At 53.9% G+C, this 17113-nt stretch overlaps 1 protein-coding gene across 4 annotated transcripts in view; it reads right to left on the reverse strand.

The window, feature by feature from the left end:
• Positions 1-17113, reverse strand: part of Nphp4 (nephrocystin 4) — a 92320-nt gene that overhangs the window by 26288 nt on the left and 48919 nt on the right. For all 4 annotated transcript variants that reach the window (XR_013110295.1, XM_076933637.1, XM_076933636.1 and 1 more), the window contains exons 11-15: positions 14546-14675; positions 2796-2857; positions 1380-1496; positions 708-856; positions 423-614 (exon numbers count right to left, since the gene is read on the reverse strand). Coding sequence is in view for 3 of the 4 variants with exons in the window: in XM_076933637.1 (XP_076789752.1) it covers positions 423-614; positions 708-856; positions 1380-1496; positions 2796-2857; positions 14546-14675 (650 nt within the window). In the remaining variant the exon portion in view is untranslated. The remainder of the gene's footprint in view (positions 1-422; positions 615-707; positions 857-1379; positions 1497-2795; positions 2858-14545; positions 14676-17113) is intronic.

Here is a 17113-nt window from a genome sequence, read left to right on the forward strand (position 1 = left end):
AGTTCCAGGACAGCCAGGACTACACAGAGAAACCCAGTCTCAAAAAAACAAACAAACAAACAAACAAACAAAAAAAAAAAAAAACCAAGAAAAAAAAAAAAGAAAAATGTAAAATCAGATGGCAGGTCTAACTAAGGTCAGCATGGGGAAAGCACTAATGTTTAAGACAAAGATAGCTGATTACTGGCCCAGTGGCTACACACCATATCACGTGAGTGTCAGATTATCAACCATCCCGCACACATACCATATCACATGCCAGGTTACCAACCACCTCATAAACACACACAATTACTACGTGTGTCAATTAACTGGGGAAACAGGAGGTCCTGCTGCAGAAATCTGAACACAGAACATGCTCAAAGCCAGGCCTTCAGCGTGAGGAAGCCGGGGAGCATGATGCTGGGGCACTGGGAGTTTACCTGCTGAAGGCAAGAAACTGCAGCACGATCTCATTCCCCCTGAGACAGTCCGACTCCTCCTTCTGAGGGTTGAACCTCACAGGATCTAAGGGATTGACGGCTTCCACTGGCTGCTGGCTGGCATCCAGGATCTCGGGGAAGCCCGAAGACTGAAGGAGTGCCATTGCAGCTCTGGAGAGCTGGCTTCTAGAGCTGAAACAGACGAACCCCTCAGCCCGACTCCAGGAGGTGCTGGAGCCTGCTCATCAAAGCTGAAGGGTCGAAGCCCCCGGCCCCAAGCCTCACCTCCTGGTCTGTGCTCCTACAACAATGGGGGCGTGCAGAGGAGTGAAGGGAAGCTCCTGCAGATGTTCCACGGCAGGCGGTCCCTGGACCGAGGGCGGCTGGCTCAGGTCAGCTTCCAGGTGAGAGACCCTGCCCTCTAATACAGAGTCCTGTTCAACAAAACCAGGGCTCCAGGTGAACGCTGCAAGAACCCACCACTGAGGGCCCCCAAAGGTGCTCGGGTCTAACGGTGTGCTGCCCCATGGCTTCTGTAGGGTTGCCACTTGGCATTGTCGGTACCAGGCAATAATACTTCGGAAAAACTATAAAGGTTCTGTTTTTATCTGTAACTCGGGTTGAGCAGGTCACCCTGTATTTCACAGAGCAGCCACATCTGTGACTTACAATCCACAAATCAGATGAGCAGACCAGTGCTGAGGAGACATTGGCACCAAGCAAGCGCCAAGCACTGCTGCAGGGCATCACGGTCCTGTCCGGTCTCAGACGTAGGACGGTGGCAGATGCGTGAGGTGGGAAGCTGGGCGTTCCTCCCTCCCATCCCATCTCACAGCCCACATCACGAAGAAATCCCCAAGGGTCCTGTGACCTAACCAACCAAACATCAAACTCCCTTCCCATGACTGGGTGACGAGCCTGTATGGGAAGGAAAGAGGGACAGGAGGGTGCACTTACTGCCTGGAGCTGGGGACCCTCTGGGGACTGAGCGCTGTCAGGGGGCTGAGGAGGGGGCCTGGAAGAGCTTCTCGGAGCCGCAGCCGGTGGGGAGGCCGCCAGCTGGGAAAGTGAAAGCTGTTGGGGAGTCCTTGGGTGAGATGTGAGTCAACTCAGGGAGCCCCAGCACACAGAAGCACACGCATGCCTGCACAGACCCCACGGGACAGGGTGATGACTCCCTGCATTTCTGCCAGGAGTAACACCAACACTCCCCGGCCAGAGGCTGCTCTGATATACAGGGCCCTCCAAATCTCCTCAATCCATAACTATAAGGAGGCCTGGTATTGTAATCTCTCAAACATCACAGTTTGAATGAGGACAGTCACAGTGGGGAGTCTGGTGGAGAGGAGGGGGCGCCCTGCAGCAGGATCAGACGGTGCCCACCGTCCATGCTGGGCTTTGCTCCTGCCCCTGCACTGGACACCTCCAAGGCTCTGCCCAACCCCCCATCCACTGAGTCTCCTCACCAAGACAGTGACCACACTACATGGCCAACAGGAGCCTAGGGATAGACTCCCCAGCACTCCTCGGAGCCTGGTCTCTGCCTCAGTCTCCTCGCCTCTGTCAGGGTGATAGTGGCCTTGATGGCCGGGCTACCATGAGAATTTCACGTAATTTCAGTGTGCTAAGCCTCCTACAAAAGTTTGTGTTCATGGGTGAAGAATGAACGCTGTTATCAAAAGGCAGGGGTGAGGGGAGCAGGGTCGGGTACAGCTCCAGGCTGCACTAATGCATGTGTCTCAAAGCTGGCCTCTACTTCAGGTGCACACCTCTGAGGTGTGATGGCTCCCTGCAAGGACAGCTAGCCCAGAGGAGGGCTCAGCGGATGAGCGCAGGAGCAGGGGGCGCCGGGCAGTATATCCCTGGGGCCTGGGAAGGGTCTGTGGGGTCCACTCAGCCCCCTTTAGATTACCAGGCCAGCAGGAGGTGGGAACTGGCCCACAGACTGCACCTTGGATATGGCTTCTCTGAAAGTCATTTCCAGGACAGTGCTGAAAGTTGTACAGCCAAAGCCACCCAGGGCCAGGGGACATGAGAGACTCCAGCCTGCTCAGTGGTGCCCCTCTGGGAGGGATGAAGGCCAGGTTCCAGGGTCTCAGGCAGTCAGTGGCACTGGCTCAACAGGCCTCACCACTGAGAGAATGTGGCATTTTAAGTGTGGGCAGCAGGGCCCAGGATCACTAACTGGGCAGGAAGCCATCAGACTGGTGGCCAGACCTGGAAATCAGCTAGAGAAACAGGTTGTGGGACAGAACAGGGGGGAACCAAAGACACCCCTAGCCCCGGCATGCAAGCAGAGTCCTTTTCTCAGGCCCAAACTCCCTGACCCCTTCTTCTGGAATTCGGAAGAGCCCACCTTGAGCCTGGACTTACCCCTGGGCCCACAGGAGAGTCCTGTATTGCAGCAAGATCCCGGGCTGCCCGTGCTGGTGTGCCTGGGGTGGGGGAGCACAAGGTCCGTCAATCTCGGCCTGCCCAGAGACCAGAGGCCATCCAGTTGGGCCCACTGTCTCTCTACCTCATCCACATAGTCCCACTGAGCCTAAGGGGATCGGAAGCAAGGCTGCTCCCTCACCCCTGCTCTGACCCCTCACCCTTTGCTCTGACCCCTCACCTCCCCCGCTCTGCACCACTCCCTGCTCTGACCCCCTCAGCCCCCCACAGCTCTGACCCCACTTGTTCCCCTCTGCCCCCACGACTCTGATCCCTCACCCCCCTCTGCACCCCCTCCCTGCTCTGCCCCCTCACCTGTTCCCCTCTGCCCCCTCACCCCTTGCTTTGACCCCTCACCCCCCTGCATGTCACCCCCTGACCTTTCACCTTGCCTGGCTCTACCCCCTCACCCCCCAACCCTGACCCCTCCCCTTGCCCGGCTCTACCTACTTCCTTCTGCAGCGAGTAGCCTTGCTAAGCGTGGGCCAAGTGAGACAGGACTGTGGTCCCTGGACACTCACACTCTCTGAGACATTGCTGCACTACTGAAGGCTTTCTGCCACTCACACCCACTCACACGCTCTGGGCGTGCCGGCTCTGCGCTATGCCTAGCATAATGGGGCGAGGCTGGGGCTTGGCTTGTGGTCCCAATCCAACCTACTGAGCACAGCCAATCCCCCAGGCCCCCTCATTCACCGTACAGATGCACCTTTGGGGAGTCTACTCAGAAGTCAAGGCCAGCCCTCCACTAAGTTCCCCCAGAGCAGGGGGCTGAGAGCATCTGTGACCCTTCAGAGGCCAGTGCAAGGTCCAGTACCCAAGGGGCCCTCTGCAGGGTGACAAGCTCCTCCGGGGAGCTTGGGAGACAAGGGGCCACCTGTGTCCCCTGCCCTGTGGTCAGGGGTGAGGCTGGAGCTGGTCTCTAAGGTCATGGCTGCCATCTCTAGCTTCCTGTCCCGTCCTTGCCTGGATCACTACAGTCCCCAGTGATGGCACCAGGCTGGCCACTTCTAGAGGACCTCATCCCTGAGGAGACTTTGATTTCTGGAAAAACCATGTCCTCTCCCCAGGGCCTTGTCCAACACTCAGGGGACCAACAAGAGACACCGGCACTCACAAAGCTCTTTCTTCCTCCCCTGGGACCCTTGTGGATCAAGTCTCCACATGACCCACAACCGCCATGAATGAATCTCTCACACTTCCCAAGGTCCCCTGGGGCAAAACAGTCTGGTGTCCCTGGCTCTGTGCCACCTGCACTGAGAATGCCCGACAGCCTCCTGCTGCACTCTGGGTAGCAACAAAGCAAAAGCAACGCCAATGTCCTCGCCCCTGAGGGGACACCCAGAGCTCCCTGCTCAAGCCCTGTTCAAGCACTGGTTGTCACTGCTGCTTTCCAGAGGGTCCCTCAGGAGATGCTGCATCTTGTCCCAGGCCTTCTGAGGCCTCATCGACGGGGCGGGGCAAGAAGGCACGGAGTTCCAGGAACAGAAGTGGGAACCAGCCCAAAAGGACTTCCGCCTCACCTAACCCAACTGCCCAGCCTGGCCGGTACAGCTCCGGGGACAGCCCCGTCACCATCTGGGAAGTATCCGCTCGCCCCTAACATGTCAACCAGCAGGGTTCCCAGTGACCCAGACACTCCTGCTGCTTTGCCAGTGCCAGGAGGAGGATGGTCTCCGCTCTCTGGAGGCCACCCAGCTGGCCACCACGGGGTGCCTGCCCGGGCCCCCAGACCATCTTCTGCAGCCCTCTCCTTTACCTAAAACACCCCAAAGATGAGACAGAGAAGCTCTACTTTGTTCCCTAATGGGGGACTCGGAAAACTCTGCGGGCTGATTTTAGTAAAGAGGAAAAATTGCAGGAGATGGCTCCATTATCCTTAGCTGAGAGAACCAGCACTTAGGCTCCGGCCTGTGCATCCTCTGGGCGAGGGAAAGCTCAGAGCTCGAGGCAGCACCACGGGGCCATTACTGCTTCTCCCCCACAGGCTCAAATTTGGGTATTGTATGGAATGTTTCTTCGGGTAATTCTTTATATTGTGACTTACCATGCAATTTTGCCTTCTGAGAGAGTTAAAAAGAGCCTTTAAAAAGGCTCTGGCAGTCCTCTTAAGACACCTGCTGTGAGCCCAGGCTGGGAGGGCCCAACCCACACCCCTAGAGGAACAGCAGGTTGGGAAGAAATACATCGGGACCCAGAGAGGCTCATTTTCCAATCTTCCCTCTGAGCAGCTCATCCCTCCTTGGGTACACCATGGCCCCACAGGAAGGGGCGCATGACAGGAAGACCCCCTTAGCAAGGAGCCCCTGGGCGAGGGTGCTGGAGTGCTGAGCACGCTGGGGCAGCATGCTGGGCTTACAGTGAGAAGAGCTGGTGACCCAACACATGGCACAATTCTATGCCATATACTGCAGGGCGAGGAAGAGGAGCCGCCACCATGGCTGGCTTGCCTGCTGCAGGGTCCCTGCTCCTCAGAACTGAGTGACCTGCAGGGCACGACCCCACCGCTGTGCCCACCTGCTACTATGAGTTACCACGTGACCACCGGATGTATAAGGCTTTCGTCATAGCGAGGTGCTACTTGTCAGATCTACCACAGTGGCCCTGCAGCAGCTACAAGGCCCTTCAGCAGAAGTAATGACAGCAATCAGCACAGCCTGCTCACAGGGGCTCCACAGGCGGCCGGTAGCTGCTGACGGCCACTGCTTTTCCACAGAATGCGCCCTCGAAGGCTGGCCTCCATTCCTGGGGCTGAGGTAGCATTTGGGTGTGCCTGGACCTCTGGGTTTGACAATGGCCTTGTCCACAGGGGGGAGCATGCAGACCCAGAGGTCACCGTTTCTCTCGAGGCAAAGGAGCCTGGGAAGTCGCACGGGCGGTGCAGCTCAGCTCCACACAAGCCTGCAGAGTTCAGAGGGAAGAGACTATGCCAAGGGGTCTCCAGACACCAGCAGAGGCTGCTGGTCAAATACCAGGAACTAGGAAACCAGCTCCGTGGCCTCCCTCCGCAGGCTCTGTGGCCTGCTGAGCACTGTCTAACTGTCCCAACACCTGTACTGTCTATCAGGCTCCACATGCCCAGAACTGCTCTCAGCAAACTGCCTACTGCCCACCCCAGCTCTCTGTTGGCTTGGCATCTAGAAGCCGCAATGTCCTCCACCTGGCTAAGCGAAAGCCCCCGAAGGCCAGGGAGGAGCTTATGTTCTGACTCCAATCTGAGTTATCACAGGTCCCTTTGGGTCACTCAAAGACCCAAGGCCTGTGTGTCCCCTGCCTTCTGTGCAAGCTATGGAGAGGGACCGCAGTGTGGCCATAAGGTGAGACTTCTCTGGGACACAGTGAGTTACTTCCCTCCAGCCCTGGGCAGCCCTCGGCATACCTTAGCCTGACCATGCATGTTGGACACTGTCACAAACACAACAGAGGAACACTCTCCATCCATGACCAGAGCTGGCTGGCCTGCCGGTGACAGAGAGTGTGTGCTATGCTTTTCTGCTCTGTCACGGTACCCACCAGAGACAGGGACTGGGGCACCAGGCAGTGTCTCCTGGTAACATCTGACATCCACCGTCACTTTCTTGATGTATAGCGGCTCGGGAGAGTGGGACCCAGACCCATCACATCACCTCAGGGCCCCTCGGTAGGCAAGGTCTGTGCTGTGTGACAGAAAGGACAGGCAGTGTCCTTCCCACCTTATACTTTCCTAGCCCTCTGATTCACAGGTCCCATTTGCCACACGCTTGTACTTACTCAAGCGCCACAGAAAGATGCCAACAGGAAAATAGCTAACAAGGGATTGGACCTCCTCCACTGTCCCAGGACTGGTGACACTGGGATCCTCAGTACAACAGAACCTGCAGAGAGCGGGCATGTTTGTTCTGGGAAGGAGGATGGGTTGCCATGACATCTTCCTGCTGATGGCCTTGGCAGGAGAGCCTGAATACAAGGCATCTTGAGGGCCCCCAATCCCACGTGTGAGCTCCCTTCCTGAGAGGGCTGCACGGGCAGATGGGGTACGAGGTGGAGGGGTGTGGCCAGAGGAACACACTCGGCTTGCTGAATGCCCAGACCAGCATGGCCAGGAAAGCAAGAGCAGGAGAGGGGCAGGAGGCAGTTGCCTAGCAACAAGCAGAAGCTGGAGAAGGGTGGAGGCAGAGAGGGGACAGTGTGGCCCATCAGAGAGAGAGAGAAAGAGAGAGAGAGAGAGAGAGAGAGAGAGAGAGAGAGAGAGAGAGCGCCTGGGTCCTAATGAGATCGTCACTAAACCTAAAGAAGGGTAGCAAAGAGGCTGCCTGTCATCAGACTGACCGGATAAAGAAGGAGTCAGGACTATTGGGCTCTGGGTGCTGGGGACGCACAAGGCAAACCCATCTGAGAGGCCTTTATTCCTCACTCTTGGCAGTGAAGCTGTCCTCCCTGAGGCTTGGATCACAGGGATAGGAAAATGGGAAGCTGAGGGATAAAGGTGTTGGGGGTGGGGCTGGAGAGATGGCTCAGCGGTTAAGAGCACTGGCTGCTCTTCCAGAGGGCCTGAGTTCAATTCCCAGCAACCACATGGTGGCTCACAACCATCTGTAATGGGATCTGATGCTCTCTTCTGGTGTGTCTGAAGACAGTTACAGTATACCCATATGCATAAAATTTTTTAAAAATTAAGTTATTAATAAAAAAAGAGAGAGATAAAGGAGGAACATGGTGGCAGGGCAGGTGTGGGTCTGAACTCAGACCAAGGCCCTCAGGGGATGGAAAAGCCAGGTGACCTGCCCGGGGCCCTGAAGGGTCAGCTTGGCTCTGTCTGCTGACAGAGCCATGCTTACCACACCTGCGCCCAGCCCTCTGCAGCAAATGCATTGGAGATTCCACTGCTGTGCCCAAAGTGGCCAAAAAGTGGGGCGACCAGGCTCCCCAACACGTGGATGGCCATCTGCCAGAGGAGCTGCACAGCACAGTGGCAGCTGCTGGGATCTAAGCACATGTGTCCTGGGGAACATGGCAGCGTGTGTTTGCGATGACCCCCGTTACAGGAGTGTTTTCAGATCCACTGAGCAAACAATCCAAAATGCTGTCGCCACCGGAACACTCAAAAAAAAAAAAAAAAAATTTATGGTCCAAGGAAATTCAAAGACTAATCAAAAGTTCGACCTGTGCACCCTCTAGTGGCTGGATGCTTGCTCTCCCACTGCCAGGGATGAACAGACCTCGACTCTGTCAACTTTACAGGAAAAATAAAAACAGTGATCCATCCTTAAGGGAAAGCCAGAATACCTCACTTAAGGTGACAGCCACATAGCACTAACCTTTCCAGAGGAGCTGTGTGAGGTGACAGACACGGAGGTCTGCAAAGGTCCCCCTGTAGGTTAGACACTAGTGGATATTTAAGTCTCTTTTACTGGGGTCTTGGGAAGCGATGACTTTTAAGCCTGGAGCGATGTGGAGTGACTGTATTAATGTGATGTGAGTGCAACCATAAATCCAAATTATATAAGCCAAACAAATCAGGTCCCAGTCACAGCCACCGAGACGCGTACCACTGTGCTGCTATGTTACGAAGCCATTCTGGATGTCCACAAGAACCAAAACTGCCTCCCTGCAGATACAGACAGCGAATCTTTCAGGAAAGACCTGAGTGTGTGCATGATGGCTCTGCTTCTTCGGGACTCAAATTCCTGTCATGTGTCCCAGAGGAAAACACTCCCAGCCTGCTCACCTGGGAGAGCTCTGAGCTGAGAGGTGCCGCCTGGGGGAGGCTGGGCGGGTGGGCTCTGACTTTGCTTCTCTGCTGTCCCCCAGCCCCAGCCCACCTATTCCTAACAGTCAGCCCCTCCCTACCACATCCACACACACAGGCTGCTGAGGGGCAGGCCGGGGGCTGATGGCTGCTGTACTTCTCAAGCAGGGGGAAAGCACAGGCTTTCCGTGAAGCAGCCAGAGGAACCGTGCGGCCCCGCAGAGAGGGAAGCTGGGAAGAGCAGAAATGATGAGAACTCATGTGAACACTAACACCTTCCACTTCTTCTCCCTGAGAGCCAGCCCTCTGAGAACTTTCCCATGGAGAGCCGCCCTGCACCCCTCACCCATACCCACAGTGGGTATGTGACCCTGTCTCTAACCCCCTGTCCCCAGCTCCCTGTCCCCAGCTCCTGTCACCATAATGTTCACAAATACGGGTAACAGAGCAAGCTCACCACTGCCAAACTCTCACTCGCTCTGTTGGAATTCCTAAATCCAAGGATTATCCTGGAGTGTCTGGGCTCAGAGCTCAGAGAAACTTCGGACAAAAAGCCAGTTCTGCAGAAAACAGAGCTGACAGGAAGGGAGAGTGCACAGGGGAGAGCCAGGAGGACAGACTGGGTCTCGGTGACACTGAGTTCTGGGATCCTGCATGGTTGACATCAGTGCCATCTCTGGTCTTTCTATCACATCAGCCAATGAGACTTTATCTTTCTTTCTATCACATAAGCCATTGCGATTTCTTCTTTCATCTTTCCTTCATTTACCTAGCAAACAAATCGTCTTTATTTATCCATTCCCTTAGCTGGGGAGGAGAGGGTTGTTTGTTTGTTTGTTTGTTTTTGTTTTGTTTCATTCTTAACTGCCGAAAGGTCACGGGGCTGCAGAGATGACTCCTTGGGTAAGGGCATTTGCTACTCAAGCATGAAGATCCGAGTTCAAATCCCAGCACACAAACATGAAAAGAAGTCAGGCTTAGCCTCGTGCCTGCATCCCAGGGCTGTGGAGGATGGAGACAGACGGCTGGGCCGCACTGGCCACCAGCCTCGCTCCAGGTCCAGAAAGAGACCTCTGGGGAAGAATCCAGGAGAGTGCTGCAGCAGAAGACCTGACACCCTCTGGCTAAACACACACGTTTGTTGTCTGTTTGTTTGCTTGTGCTGAGAATTGAATTTAGGGCACCCCATGTGCTCTGCCACTAAGCTACATTCCCAGCTCCACAGACACAATCTAAAATTGGGGAGCGGGCAGTAGAGAGGTGGCTCAGCAGCTAAAAGCCCGTATTGCTTTTGCAGAGGACCTAGTTTAGTCCCCAGCTCCCAACTGCCTTGACTCCAGCTCTGGGTAACTCAACATGTTCTGCTAGCTGCTACTGATAGTGAACCAACAGACATACCTAAAGATAAAAATAAAAACTAAAATAAACAACAGTCAAGAAGAGACAGGGCTTCTGGACACGGTGGCACACACCTTTAATCCCAGTACTTTGGAGGCAGAAGCAGGTGCATCAATGTGAGTTTGCGGATAGCCTGGTCTACAAAGCAAGTTCTAAGGTATACAGAGAAACCCTGTCTCAGGAAAAAAAAAACAAAACAATAACAAAACAACAACAACAACAACAACACAAAAACCTTTAAAGACAGCAGGAACCCCTCTGGGCTCCGTGTGCTGTGGAGGTGACGAGGGTTCGCGGCTGGGGTCTGTGTGCTGCTGTACAGCACTTCTGACCTCTTATGTCATCTGAATCATCTCCATTTTCCTACAGTTTCTAAAGCTTTATCCTTTAATCTATCTGGAGTGTGTGTGTGTGTGTGTGTGTGTGTGTGTGTGTGTGTGTGTGTGTGTATGTGTGTGTGTGTGTGTGTGTGTGTATGTGTGCATGTGTGTGTGTGTGTGTGTATGTGTGTGTGTATGTGTGTGTGTGTGTGTGTGTGTGTGTGTGTGTGTGTGTATGTGTGTGTGTGTGTGTGTATGTGTATGTGTGTGTGTGTGTGTGTATGTGTGTGTGTGTGTGTGTGTATGTGTGTGTGTGTGTGTGTGTGTGTGTATGTGTGTGTGTGTGTGTATGTGTGCATGTGTGTGTGTGTGTGTGTGTGTGTGTGTGTATGTGTGTGTGTGTGTGTGTGTGTATGTGTGTGTGTGTGTATGTGTGTGTGTGTGTGTGTGTATGTGTGTGTGTGTGTGTATGTGTATGTGTGTGTGTGTGTGTGTGTATGTGTGTGTGTGTGTGTGTGTGTGTGTGTGTATGTGTGTGTGTGTGTGTGTGTGTGAGGAAGTTATTTTGTAACATTTATCTAAGTGACATGAAGCTACGACTGGCTTTTGCATTTTCTGTACAACCAAGTGTACAGCACCACCTACTGGCTAGTCTGCCGGACTCCCCGTGGTCAGCGCCAGGACTAACTTCTCCTGGCCCCTGAGACAGCCACATCCTAGTCCACAGAAGATACTAGTGAGGCTACTGGTCCAGACCATGAAACATCACTTGCTGGCCAGTCCAGGGCGGAAGGTGCTCAGATGCTGCCGGCTGCTGGGATGATGCAGGGAGGAGGGAGGAGGGGGCAAGCAGCCACCAGATGCTAGGGAAAGGAGAGAAAATGGGTTCTCCCGTGGCCTGTGAAAGGCATGCAGGCCTACTGCGTGCACTGTGGAAGTGTGGCTTCCAGAGCAGCAGGATAAGGGTGCACTGCTTTAAGTCCCAAGTTGTTGCCGCATCAACAGGAAACACAGGCTCCCTACTTCCTAGTCGGACCACGCTATCCCCATGGATGCCACGCTGTTCTTGGGCCTATAACTTATGGGTCAATCTGTAAACCAAAATACCAAGGCTTCATGCCTCCCAAGCTGCCTTGGCTTGCCCTTTACTGGACTTTTTTTTTAAATTAGCAAATACTAAAAAAAAATAAATAAACACTCTGTGGGTAGCATACACTCTAGGCAGAAGTCTCAAGATCAGGCTTGGCACAGCAGAGCAAGATGCACAGGAAATGACTCCAGCAGCCTGGGGAGTCTACAGGGTCCCTGGACCAATAGCAAGGGGAGGGGCTAGAAAGAGGGAGGGTCATTTCAGCAGCCTTGAAACCTAAGAGGGGCAGCCAGGACTCCTCCAGTTGGGATCCTCCCACCCACTTGAAAAGGAAAGGCGAGGAGAAAACAAGAGAAGAGGGGAAGGAAGGGTAGGAGAGAGGAAAAGAGAATCGTGGTGGGGGGGGTGATAACTGGAGACCCTGAGCATCAAGCAGCAAGGGCAGAGGTCCTAAGTGGCTACCAAATGCCGCCTGTCCAGGAAGTTACAGGTGAGGAAAAGAGGACACACAGTCAGCACTGTAGATAAACTCGACAAGACAGAGTCAAGAGGGCAGAACACCAAGCCAGTGTCCAAGGAACAGCAACAACCCAGTAAGGAACACGTCTCTGGACGGCAGGGCGCCTTCCATCTCCAGCACAGGACCCACCAGAAGCTGACAGACACAGCAGGGAAGACCATCAGGAAGAAGTGCTGTCGGTGAGGTTCGCAAGCCAACCTCAAGTCTCATTTGTGGAGCAAAGGCCAAGCTTATGAGGGGTCTAGTCATCCGGGTGGGAAGTCAGCCCTTCCTGATCAAGTCCCGCCCAATACAGCTTAAGAGCAAGACCCAGATGATCAAACTGTCCTCAGAGCACCTGTAAGACTCACAAATGGTCTTCACCCAACAAGAGAGAATTCCAGGTATCTGTAATCCAGTGAGAGCTCATCAGACAAGCAAAGGGGAGGGAACACCACCAAGTTCCCACAAAAGAGAGTGGGTCAGAGCTATATGGGTTATGGGAGGTCAGTGGGAACAAAGTCACAGGGATGGGGTGAGTCCCACGTGCCTCTGGCCACACTCGCAATGGTCCATTAACCATAGTGTTTCATATTTCTAAACATCGTGTGAACATCAAGAGAAGAAATTCGGGTATCCTAAGCACAGAGATAGGGAGGCCCACTGCCCTGATCCCAAGAAGGCTTGATACAAACACACTTGGAAAGTCACACCCCATCCCCTGCGGCAGGCCAGCTGTGTATCTAGAAAACAAACAGGAGAGAAAATGACCAAGAATTCCAGTTTATCCAACAAGAGTGCTAAAGTCTATAAATCCGTATTGCGCATAAAGTGAGGATTTATTCTGGAGCGACTCTGACAAAGTGCACGCCAGCACCCCCCCACCCCAGCCCCAGGGGATCCTGCAGACATTTTTGGCAACACCCCAAGCGCAGGGGATGTTGCACACCGGACTCCATTTAAATAAGATGGGTCCATTAACGTACATGAACAACCCTGCATGGGTCTGCTAAGCACATAACTCAAACAACTAGGAACTTCAATGAACGGCTCTTCAGAGAGGGAGACTTCAACACGGCTGGTCACCAAATGGTTAGGTTTTAGTACCTGCTTCCAGGCATTTCAAAAAATCCCATTGACCAGAGGTCTGTGTACCTAGTTGTAGGTCAAAAGGGTCAGCGGGCTGCTGGCCTATCAGTGAGAAAATGACATTCATGAGGGCCAGGCTCTGCAAACCAGAACCCAAAATACAGAGTATCCTATGCCAGGACTTAGGGACCAAACTGGGATAGAAAACAACCACTCAAAACCACCCAGATTATCAGAGGCTGAGTGGGGAGGGTGGGGGATGCAAGGAATGGGCAGCATGTCCTCCATGTCATCCCCTGCTGTTGGGCAGCCAGAGGAATCATGGGACCACAGCAGGAAGGTGGGAGCACAGCGGGAGGGTGGGAGCACAGAAGGGTGGGAACACAGAAGGGTGGGAGCACAGGAGGGTGGGAGCACAGCGGGAGGGTGGGAGCACAGGAGGGTGGGAGCACAGTGGGAGGGTGGGAGCACAGTGGGAGGGTGGGAGCACAGCGGGAGGGTGGGAACACAGAAGGTTGGGAGCACAGGAGGGTGGGAGCACAAGAGGGTGGGAGCACAGCGGGAGGGTGGGAGCACAGCAGAAAGGTGGGAGCACAGCAGGAGGGTGGGAGCACAGCAGGAGGGTGGGAGCACAGCTGGAGGGTGGGAGCACAGCTGGAGGGTGGGAGCACAGCGGGAGGGTGGGAGCACAGCAGGAGGGTGGGAGCACAGCTGGAGGGTGGGAGCACAGCTGGAGGGTGGGAGCACAGTGGGAATTAGGGAGCACAGCTGGAGGAGGAAATGCCAGTGCTGTGCTCCATGGGCTCACCAGCTGCTCATTCCCCATCTGTCCATCTGGATCAGTCACGAAGAGCAAGACCACGTGTGTCCAGGGCCCCACAACCCTCCGTAAGCAGGAGACACATCTGCTCCAGAAGCCCAGGCCGCAGCTCAAAGCCCACCGGTGGGCCCTGCTGTGCGGCCTTTCCTTCCTCCACCCTGGCTTCACCACAGGTCGGGTCACAGAGATGCTGGGCCCTTCCAGCTCAACAGCAACAGCAGCTCTTCAACCCCCACACACCTGTGGTCTCTCAGGCACCTGTGGTCTCTCAGGCACCTGTGGTCTCTCAGGCACCTGTGGTCTCTCAGGCACCTGTGGTCTCTCAGGCGGGGCCTGATCCCTGTTGGGGGCCACTGGCTGGAGGGACATCCCCAGCTCACACACTGAGAGTCAAAGGTGCCTCAACATGAATTAGGATGCCAAGACGACCATGCAACAGGGCTGGTGGCCAGCATTTCCTGCGACCCCATGTCGACAGGACGCCCCTGTGAACTGCCCTGGATGAAGCCGCTCTTCCCCAACAGACACACACTCACTTGGGGAGCCGTTGGGAATCTAATCCAGTCTGTGGCTGGAGGCTGGGTGACAACCAGCCAGACCACACACTGTCACACTGTCCGGTCCCACATCATCATCTTGAGGGAAACCAGCTCACTGACTCAAGAGAGAAACCTTCGGCAATTACCCTGCAGAGCTGGTGAGAGGGGGAGGCAAGCAGTGGTGGGAGTCAGCTCTCTGGAACTCACCTGAAGGGGACACTGGCATCTTCCTAGAGGAGCGCCGCCCTACCCTGGGGCCACTGGCATACTCCGTGGTGGGTGTGTCCGAGCTCAGAGAGAACTGAAACTGGATGGTTCCGGACTCCACTTGCTTCACCTGCAATTGACCGCAGGAGAGTGACAATGGCATTCCTCACGGGCACTTCCAGCAGAGACACCAGCACAAGTGCTGACTCTAAGGCCCAGGCCCCGCTCAAGAAAAGTTTCAGCCAGAAAGCAAACATTCTGGAATCATAAACAAGTAATTTTCTGAGAAGAACATTAGTTGTGGCATTAAAATCCCAGGAGAGCATATTATCAGGGTATGACATTTACCCAAGCAGAAGTATAGTTAAGGTATTTAATAAGCCATAATGTGTATGTTTTTTAATTAACATGTAATATTGACTTACTTGCACGACCACAGTCCTATGGGTTTTAACCCATCCCTTGGCTGCTCCAAGCAGCTACTGACTGCTTCTCCGGAATTAGACTGGCCTTCTTGAGTGTCATATAAATCATGTGACACAACCACACAGGCTCTCTCTCAGTCACTCACTCTCCACAATGCCCATGGGGTTACCCACACTATAGAACACGTAACAGTCCAAGGCTGTCATGACTGAGTCATGTCCTATCACACGGGTGTGCCCAGACCACCCACCCATCCATTCACTGGGAGCACCTGGGTAGTTGCCAGTCTGCTGACTGTACACAGAGTTGACACAAACAGCGGTGGACAAATTGCTGTGTGAACCAGTTCTCATTTCTCTTGGAAGCAGCTGCTAGGAGGTAATTCTGTAGACACTGTGTTTTGTGAAAATAAAAATATTCAGAGCTATGGGGGCTCGGCAGTTAAAAGCACTGGCTGCTCTTGCAGAGGACCTGGTTTCAGCTCCCAGCACCCGCATGGTGGCTCACAGCCACCTGTAATTCCAGTTCCTGGAGGATCCAACGCCCTCTTCTGGCCTCTGCAGGCACTGCATGCTCATGGTTCACAGAAATACATGCAGACAAAACAACATACACAAAAAATAAAAATAAAGAAACCCCCTAAGATTTTTTCCAAACTGGGACTCCCTCTGCGTCAAGGTCTATTTTGGCTGCTATAAACACGCTGGAGATTTGCAGTCAGCGTTTGCATGGAATTCCCCCATTCTTTTACTCTCAAAGCCTACTGAGCCCTCACTTCCGCTGCTCCTCATTCCGGTCTTCCATGCCTCCTTCTCTGGAGTAGCAGTTCCTAACATGTGTGTTGCCACCGCTTTGGTTCATGGGGGCAGAAGGGTGGTCCTAGACCATTGGAAATGCGGATATTTACATTACCATTCATAACCGTAGCAAAACTACAGTTACATAGTAGCAATGGGAATAAATGTATGGGTGGGAGTCACCACCACCTGAGCAGCTGTATTACAGGCTCGCAGTGTTGGGAAGGTTGAGAAGCACTGCTCACGAGAAACACCACACTGCTCTCCAATTCCCTTCCTTCAGTTCCCTGGGAGAGGCAATGCCTGGGCTTCTGGTGACTCTTGCCAGGTACAGAATTCTGGGCTCCAAGAGCTTCTGTTTTTCCCACTGGCCCTCACTGGGCAGAGCAAACTGCAGCATCCATACCAGCACTTCTCTGAGGGCAGGGGACTGGTTTTCTATTTCTTTTCTGTACTCTTTGCTTTTAGTTTTCAGTGATTGACAGTGTCTGGCTGAGGTTACCTCCCATTGTCTCTGGGCTCTGCCGAACTTCTGGATATCGGGGATTGTGTCTCTTGCCAAGAGCTTCCTATCATTGTATCCTCAGAGGCATTTCCTGCACCGGGCACTCTCCCCACTCTGGGAACTCTGATGACCCCGTGCTGGGTTCAGATGCTGCCCTGCTGTTCAAGCCCCCACCACCAATCAGCTCCTGCAACTCAGCTGGTCCTGGTTCTACTGTCTGATGTCAGGGATGGCAAACTCTGGCCACCCATCCAGCTGCAGAGCACATCTTCTGAAGATTTTAACTTGTTTCTTTTTAGTTCTAAAATCTCCATCTGGCTCGTCTCTGCACCCTCCCTCTCTTCACAACAGTGTCAGCACCTATGTGCGCGGACACTTCCACTGTTTAAAACATTTTAAGATCCTCGGTAACCAGGCTTTGAACCATCTCCGTGTTGCTGTCAGATAACTGGTACATTACCACGTGGACTCCCGGTACACAGATTCATTTAGATTATATCGCACTTACTTTGAAGATTACATGTTAAGCATCCATGGCTGCTTTGCAGTCCATGAAGGGAGGAAGTTGGCATTTTACATCAGTAGAAACCAGCCCCCTGGGATCAGGCCCCAGCTTGAGACCACAGTTCCTGTGGGCACTGTTGTCCACATGAGTGCCTGTCTCAAAGCTTACTCAGTGTCCTCCAGATCTCCTGCCTATGGACCTCCAGTGGGCAGCACGGGACTAGCCAGAGTCGACCCCACACACAGCTCAGGTCTCAAACACCCTGACCCGCTGTTTTAAGGTCAGGTCGACACCGGTGCAGCTAAGGATAAACCTGGGATTTTGTAAGCCGGCTG

The sequence above is a fragment of the Arvicanthis niloticus genome, chromosome 5 (assembly GCF_011762505.2).
Source record: "Arvicanthis niloticus isolate mArvNil1 chromosome 5, mArvNil1.pat.X, whole genome shotgun sequence".
NCBI classification, from domain to species: Eukaryota; Metazoa; Chordata; class Mammalia; order Rodentia; family Muridae; genus Arvicanthis; species Arvicanthis niloticus.